This window comes from Cebus imitator, unplaced genomic scaffold (assembly GCF_001604975.1).
Source record: "Cebus imitator isolate Cc_AM_T3 unplaced genomic scaffold, Cebus_imitator-1.0 Scaffold111, whole genome shotgun sequence".
Classification (NCBI taxonomy): Eukaryota; Metazoa; Chordata; class Mammalia; order Primates; family Cebidae; genus Cebus; species Cebus imitator.
The window spans coordinates 2,962,973-2,971,312 of record NW_016107426.1 but is presented as its reverse complement, the minus strand read 5'-3'; the positions used below and the strand labels follow the sequence as shown (position 1 = coordinate 2,971,312).

At 46.4% G+C, this 8,340-nt stretch overlaps 1 protein-coding gene across 5 annotated transcripts in view; it reads left to right on the top strand.

The window, feature by feature from the left end:
• Positions 1 to 6,257, top strand: part of DGKG (diacylglycerol kinase gamma) — a 209,497-nt gene extending 203,240 nt beyond the window's left edge. For 3 of the 5 annotated variants that reach the window (XM_017538415.2, XM_017538417.2, XM_017538416.2), the window contains one exon: positions 3,316 to 5,972. In XM_017538415.2, the coding sequence (XP_017393904.1) occupies positions 3,316 to 3,414 (99 nt within the window). In that variant the 3' untranslated portion in view covers positions 3,415 to 5,972. Of the gene's footprint in view, positions 1 to 3,315 lie in introns of all 5 variants that reach the window. The other 2 variants (XM_037741965.1, XM_037741964.1) reach the window with 2 other exon arrangements.
• Positions 6,258 to 8,340: the final 2,083 nt, after the last annotated feature.

Below are 8,340 nucleotides of genomic sequence, written 5' to 3'. Positions count from 1 at the left end.
CCTCCACCTCCCGGCTTCAAGTGATTCTCCTGCCTCAGCCTCCTGAGTAGCTGGGACTATAGGCGCGCACCACCGTGCCCGGCAAACTTTTGTATTTTTAGTAAAGTTGGGGTTTCACCATGTTGGCCAGGATGGTCTTGATCTATCGACCTCGTGATCCGCCTGCCTTGGCCTCCCAAAGTGCTGGGATTACAGGTGTGAACCACTGCGCCTGGCCCCTTGTGAATAGTTTTTAAGAAAATCATAGAGACTTTAGCTAATTGCCTAACTTGCCCAATTAGCAAAGAATCTTGAGTGTTAACTCCAGAAATGTGGGATCACCTCTTTCTATCAGGTACTGAAAAGGCAGGCTTAGCCACAGCCAACTGCCTCCTAAAATAGGATCGTAACTATTTTACCTGCTAGCCCCTAATTTGTGGGTAAAGGACTGATATCTCTTTGAGATGAGGATATGATTTCATACTTCTTTCGGTTCTATAGTAATAGAATCCACAAAGCTGACCAAAATATTACGTTACCCAGGAGCTCCAAACTCCTACCCTATCAAGACCTTTGTCAGAACTGCTGAAAAAGAAGCAGGAGAGATTTGAGTTTTACTTCCTCTTCTTTGCCCTGGACATACTAATGAGCAAATAAATAGCTCAGCTAAAGGGAGAAAAAGGAGAAGCAAGGGTCTCGTCTCATCTAAAAAGAAAAAAAAAGGCTCTACCCGCAGGAAATGGCACCAGCTGCCATCCTCTGCCTCAAGCATAGCCACATCCCCTGCCAGCACGGGCTGACTTTCTGGTTGGTAGAGCTATCAGTCAGTACTTCCACAGTGCGTGGTACCCTGAACAGGCACTGCACCGGCTCAGAGAGTACCATGGTGAATAAGCTGAAGTCCTTCCTGTCATGGGGCACGGGAGATCAGGAGTGAGAGAAGGCTGACCACAAGGGAACATGCCACAAAGAATGCTACATTGCATGCCACAGATAAGTGCTGCCCGAGTGTCCAGGGTCCAGCCTATGCCTCACTTCCATGAGTTCTGGGATAAACATAATGCCCACACTAAGACACGCAGCACAAAATGATGTTGAGGTATTCTCAGTTTTCTCATCTGGTGACCATCACAAAATAGAGACTCTCTTCCCTTTTAGATCTCCAGGCTGGTGAAAGCCAACATAAGGGTCATGTTCAGCCTTTATCACCAGGTTATATAATTGTCCACAATGTCTTTTGGTTCCATCCTTCTCTTCCATTTCCTGGAGCCCTTTAATTTTATTTTACTTTTTTAAGATGGAGTCTCATTCTGTCTCCCAGGCTAGAGTGCAGGGTGCGATCTTGGCTCACAGCAACTTCTGCCTCCTGGGTTCAAGTGATTCTCCTGCCTCAGCCTCCCGAGTATCTGGGATTACAGGTGCCCACCACCATGTCCAGCTAATTTTTGTATCTTTAGTAGAGACAGGGTTTCACAATGTTGGCCAGGCTGGTCTCACACTCCTGGCCTCAAGTGATCTGCCCACCTCAGCTTCCCAAAGTACTGGGATTACAGTACCTGGAGCCCCTTAAATGTAAACCTGGCTTACAGCAGTGCCCTGCAGTCACACTGTCACTTGCTACCATGTGGTAAAAACCATAAGAATGGGTTCATAGGTTCTGTGTCTTTTGACATCCATCTTTCTCTTTCTCCTTCGATACAAGACAAGGATTTCACTAACTGTTCTTTCCATTTTACAGTTTACAGTGGGCTTTCATCGACAATCTATTATTTGATCTTTGTGAGGAAAATAAGACAAATGTTATCCTTCTCATTTACAGTTCAGTAAGCACTAGCTCTGAAGAGTCAACGATTCATCTAAATTTTCACAGCAAAAGAGTGGAAGTGTCTGGACTCAAACTCAGGTCTTTGAATTCGAAGTGTTTCCTGTTCCCACATCATCGTCCCATTCTGAACATTATCATGCTTAATAAATATTATGACCGGGCGCGGTGGCTCACACCTGTAATCCCAGCATTTTGGGAGCCCGAGGCAGGTGGATCACAGGTCAAGAGATCGAGACCATCCTGGCCAACATGGTGAAACCCCGTCTCTACTAAAAATACAAAAATTAGCTGGACGGTGGCACGCACCTGTAGCCCCAGCTACTCGGGAGGCTGAGGCAGAGAATCACTTGAACCCAAGGGGCAGAGGTTGCAGTGAGCCAAGATAATGCCACTGCACTCCAGCCTGGCGACAGAGCGAGACTCCATCTTGGGAAAATAAATAAATAAATGTTGTGGATGGACAATAATGTAGATTATTAAGGTTGCAAGGCAACACTCAGATAGGAATTAAGCATTTCAAAGCCATGACCTGAGGATAAGGTCGGGAAGAAAGGCAAAAATGAGAATTCATCGATGTCTTTCACTTCCACTTCACTTAAAGTTTACAGGAGAAAACACTTATAAAGCCTAAAATTCAAAAAAGTTTTAAGGGCACAGTGCGTCACGCCTGTAATCCCAGCACTTTGGGAGGCCAAGGCGGGAGGCTCTTGAGGTCAGGAGTTCGAGACCAGTCTGACCAACATGGTGAAATCCCGTCTCTACTAAAAATACAAAAATTAGCCGGGCATGGTGGTGTGCGCCTGTAATCTCAGCAACTCATTAGGCTGAGGCAGGAGAATTGCTTGAACCTAGGAGGCGGAGGTTGCAGTGAGCTGAGATCACACCACTGCATTGCAGTCTGGGTGACAGAGCGAGACTCTGTCTCATTTAAAAAAAAAAAATGAGGGTCTTCCATAGAAGGCTAAGAAAAGAGGAAATACCTACGGAAATACTTCGGGAACTCTCCACATGACATTGCTTGGTCGGAGGTCAGACCAAAGCCTGGTTCACTTGGTTGACATCTCTGCACTGCCTCAGCAGGAATGGCCAGGAGCAATGGCGGCAGGGAATCTGAAGGACGGGGCTCTAATTGTCCTGCTGCTCTGTTTGTGAACTTAGGCTAGTCTAAAGGGCTCCTGTGGAGGGGTTGACTGAGTCCCTGAGAGCTCCTCTGACTGTGACATTCTGAGAGTCTGTGAATACTAAGGACACAAGACAGGTGTGGGCTGATCACCACGTGGGAAGCTCACACCTGTCTCTCCCCAGTGCTTCCGCCCCTGACTTCCAGCCGTGCCAAACTCCAGGCCCAGTCAGGGTCAAGTTGCCAATTTTGAAGCCATTCAAGGACAGTTGTCTTTCTGCATGGGGCTCCTTCCAGCCCGAAGCTGGCCTTTCCTTTCTCTGCCACTCACTCTCCCTTAGGCTACTGAGATGTACGTGCCACTAATTCACTTCTGCCTCTTTGCTTTTAGATTAAAATTACTCACAAGAACCAAGCGCCCATGATGATGGGGCCTCCCCAGAAGAGCAGCTTCTTCTCGTTGAGGAGGAAGAGTCGTTCGAAAGACTAAACTGTGTGCCAAACACCAGCTAAACCAAGAGAGAAAACAAGAGACTATAATGCACACTCACACACACACATTGACGTGCACACTCACACATGCACACACACATGCACACATACACACTCTTCTCCAACCAGTGGAAGCAAAGCCACCCTTCGAGAAGAAAACTTCACCTTTCCATACATTCTGTCTATCTCAACATCGGGTACACCCCTAACAGAGCCAGTGCCAACAAAACATTTCGAGTGGACTTAGGGCCCAAAAGGGTGTGGCTGGCTCATGCAGTGACCTCCACATCCCCACAGGCCTCGACTCGAATTTTCTGAGACTGAGGAGAAATCCCCCTTTCTTTCTACCAGCTCTGTAAGTTTCCTCACGGACACTCGCGAGGAGCAGGCTGTAGGTTTCCTGCCTATGGTGAGATCGGATGTGGCCAAGAGAAGGAGCTCTGGTTCCAGAGGATTTGCACAAAGGCCCCTCTGTACAGAGACGAAACAGCCTCCGGCTCTCAGGGCATAATCCTTGGCAGGGCTCAGCAGGCGCACGTTGGTTTCTCGGTCGTCCTTTGAGTGACAACTTCTCCCTGAACCCGCTGAGGAGGCAGAAAGGCCGTGGAAAGCTGTATGTCCATTCTTGGGTTTCTGCACCATCAGTGGGCACTTGTTCCTTTCCTGGAGCCTTCTCCTGGTGGCTGTGTGTTTGTTTAGAGGTGGCTCCAAGAGCCCCCAGAGCTGCCTGCACAGCACACCTTAGATGTGGTATTTATTTTCTTAGTTCTGTGAACACCTGGGAGGGAAAGCGGAGAAACTGGGATTTATTTTTCAAATTGGTGTCATAATATTGTGTAAAAAGGGAAGGAAAAAAAAAAAAAAACCACCCCCAGCTTCTTTCTTTTTCAAGCCAAAGCGTGTTTCCTGTTTGAGTTCCAAGCCCTGGCGGCAGACTATTCCTGAAGGCAGAAAAGATGGGAAGGAAGGAACTTTGCTGGGGAAACCGGGAGACAGCGCCCTCCTGCTGCTTTGCACTCACCACTCCCAGAATATGAGTGCAAGGTCATACTTTGGGATGGTCTTATGTGTGTGTCTGTGTATATATATATATTTAGCCTATATATATATATAAATATTTATTTACTGATGGACTTTTCCTGGTTGGAATAAAGCATAGGTAGTATGGGACAGAAAGTGGTAAAGAAAAAAACGTTCCTACTCCCCTCACTCCACCATTTCATTGTCAGGATGCAGCTCCCGGCCACAGATGATCACAGGGGTTACAGGGAATGAAAGCAGCTCCTTATTAGGAAAGAAGAGACTGAGAACTCCTATTCTGGAGCCTCAAAACAAGCATGAAAGACATGCTGGGCTGGATTTACTGTCCCATTTGTCAGATAAGAAGATTGAGTCTCAGAAAAGTTCAGAGACTTCTCCATGGTGTCTTGGCTAATATGGCTTGAGAGTAGGTGCCGTGACAAAGATATTTAATAGAGAAAAGAACCCACGCATCTTAGAAGAGGGTCATTTCTGGTCACTGAAAAGTGATTCCACTTGGATCCAGGTTTCCAGGGAGGAAAAAAACGTGCAGCACATGTGTGGCCAGGATAAGCCCACACAGGAAAACAAGAGCCTCGTGCTACGTCCCAGAGGTTCTCTGGCCTGAATGGAAAAGAAGTTGGGCTGAGGTTGAAGGTACTAAACAGATCATCAGATTGAACTCGCCGCATGTCACCTCGTCATGGTCATCACAGTCTCTTAGTTTGGAAACAACCTTGGTGGCTGCAGGGATTACCTCAGTGGAGAGTCGCAAGGAGGACTGAGGCATCTTCTGGAAGATCCTGCCAGCCAGGACAGAGGGGTCTCAGCAGAGTTCAGTGGGCTTCACTCAGGCGCCAGCACGATCCTCCTTCTCAAGGCAAGGCCCTGCAGATCTTCACTGGGCCTCCATGCCTCTCTGAGATTTCTCAGTGGAAACTTGGGCCTGCTTGATATCGCTCCACTGAGCTGCCTCCAATCCCCTTGCATGGGGCAGGAGCTTTACACAAAGAAGGGAATATTAGGATTGTGTGTACAAATGGCGCTTAACCGTGAAGGACCATCTAGGACCAAGATCTGGGACCATTCTGCCCAACCTAACAGTGCAGAATGCTGAGTAAGGGGAAAGAGAACCAGGCCACCTGAGGAATATCTTTCATGATGGGATCCTTGGTGATGGGGCCAACAAGCTCCAGAATTACTACAGGCACTATCTTGGAAGCCGCTTGATTCTGAAACTGAGGCAGGTTCAGGTCTCACAGAAGTTTGCACATGTGTTTCAGCCATGATCCCCCAAGATTGAGGCTGCTGAGACATGGCACTCTCAGCAGGTGAAATTGATTCTCAGAGACTCACAGGTCTCATGAAGAAGCTGTGCAGAAATGGCCGTACCTGCTGTACCCTAGTGCACAGAAACTTCCAGTGTTGCTTGAGAGACACATCCCAAGTCCCTCCTAGAGGCATAGACTATAACGAACTTCGGTGGAATTGCACTTCCGATTTGGTAACCTTAGTAAATCTTGTGTTGGTGTTTAATTGTGCCTTGCAAATCATCCTTTAAACACTATGACTGTGGTTTCTTATTGTGGAGTCCCTCATCATAGTGACCCTCATAGCAACCTCTGAAGTTAGCAGAGAAGGTATTATCTCAATCTTAATGAGGAGAGAAAGGCTTAATGACATTTAGTGACTTCTCACAGCCACATGGTTAGTCAGGGGAGAACCTAGGCCCTTATTTCTTACTCTGATTCTGGCCATGCTACAGACATGTTCTCACCTGCCCCCCCCCCCCACATAGCAATAAAAACCATAAAGCAGGAACTCTTTAGTACACTGTGTTGTCCCTAAACCGATGGGCTAGGACTTGTGTCTCGTTATGGCTCAGTCTTTGTGGGGTTTCCCCAGTGAGTTGAGAGTGGAGATAGACCTAGTAGGATGATTATATTCAGGTCAGAGATCAGCCCCTCTCAAGAGAGTTCTTTCCACAGATGGAAAAGATACGTTAAAATTGCCAAATAAATTAGGGAATACTTGGCAGAACCTGGAAGAGCCTCCAGACTGGCGTTACATAAGATGCATATACATTATACATATGCACATTATATAAGGTGACATAGTACTTAATGTGCTGTATATATTATGTAAATTACATATTTGTGAGTAATCATGATAAATATAGAGACCCACTAATCACTTTTTTACACATACTCAGTGACAGATTAGGAAGTTACTTTGCCAGAGAGTCTTAAAACTTACTCTTTTCTGCTGCTTTGGTTCCAACTCCTGCCAAAAATAATTGCATCAACTTTTCCCATCTCTAGCCCCCTCTTCTCTTGGCCAAAACTCCCAGTTCCCTCCTGTCCCAGCTAAGCTGTGCCTTCCGTGCAACACTATCACAATGAAGATCCATAAAAATAGAATCATGGGGATGGGAAGGATCTAGATGCTCAGATCCCCTATATATCAGGCCTACACCTCGACACTCCCAGGCAGGTGGGTGTATAATGCTAATATGAAAAGAGGGGGTATTGGGGGAAGGAGGAAGAGTCTACCAACCTTCCAAGGAAGGAAACTTAGTCTCTCTTGGCCACCAGCTCCAGGATCTAACACTAATCAATCAGGAAATTATTTCCAATGTCCAGTCTGAGTCCCCACAGCATACCTGAAACCACAACTTCCTAAAATGTGTCTCCGAAAACACTAGTATCCATCAGATGTTCCATGAAAAAAAGAGTTCTGTGGTCAAGTGCTAAATCTCTTCTGTGAGGTACATAGAGTCTCTGAGAACTCCTAGTAAAGAACCAGAGAGTCCTTTATTTGTTAACATCTGTGGATTAGAAAACACTGCCTGAAGCCCACCGTCTATTTTGTTGCTGTTCTCAGTGGAAGTGGAAACTCCATCCTCTACAATCATATCCCAAAAAGTGCTTTTTCTCGGACAAGAAGTCTCCATTTTTATTTATTGATTTTTTTTTTTTTTTTTTTTTTTTGGGTTTTGCTCTTGTTGCCCAGGCTGGAGTGCAATGCCACAATCTTGGCTAACCGCCTCCCGAGTTCAAGCGATTCTCCTGCCTCAGCCTCCCGAGTAGCTGGGACTACAGGTGTGCACCACCACACCCGGCTAATTTTTGTATTTTTTGGTAGAGACGGGGTCTCACCATGTTGGCCAGGCTGGTCTCGAGCTCCTGACCTCAGGTGATCCACCCGCCTTGGCCTCCCAAAGTGTTGGGATTACGGGCGTGAGCCACCACGCCCAGCCAAAGTCTCTATTCTAAGACACTTTTTCTTGTTTCTTTATGAGATTGTCTATTTTTATTGTTTCCCTCTACACATCTTTAATCGAGAATCAATGATCTAGGCCCTTCATGTGTGCAACTCCAGAGAACAGAATCAGGTCTGAAAAACACAGTCGTAGACAGGTTAACTTCTATTCCATTTAATAACTGCTCCTGGAGCTGCTCTCATATGGAAAGGGCTGCCATGTGTGGGAATGAACATGCCCCTGCTCTTATACGAAAAAGCTTTGACCGGTTGGATGGGAAACAAACAGTAACTAATCTACCTTGCCCCCAAAGCTATTTAAACTGTTTTTGTAGGCATTAACGTTAAATTGGTAAATCTATTAATTCCTTTGGAACAGCATTTCTTGGTGTCCCTTATTTTCTGAAAAGAATGAAAAATGACTCCAAGAGCAAGTTCTGGATCAGGGAGTACTGACCAAATGGCAGTCTTATACATGGCAGGATTGCCCTGACTCGCTGGCCCCCTCGAGGGTCACTGATGATGGCTGTGATTGCTCCTTGGTAGCTCTGAGGGTTTAAGGAATGGGTTATACTGGAGACGTGGCACTATAAACAGGTGAAATTGATTCTCAGAGACTCACTAGTTAAGGAATGGGTTATAC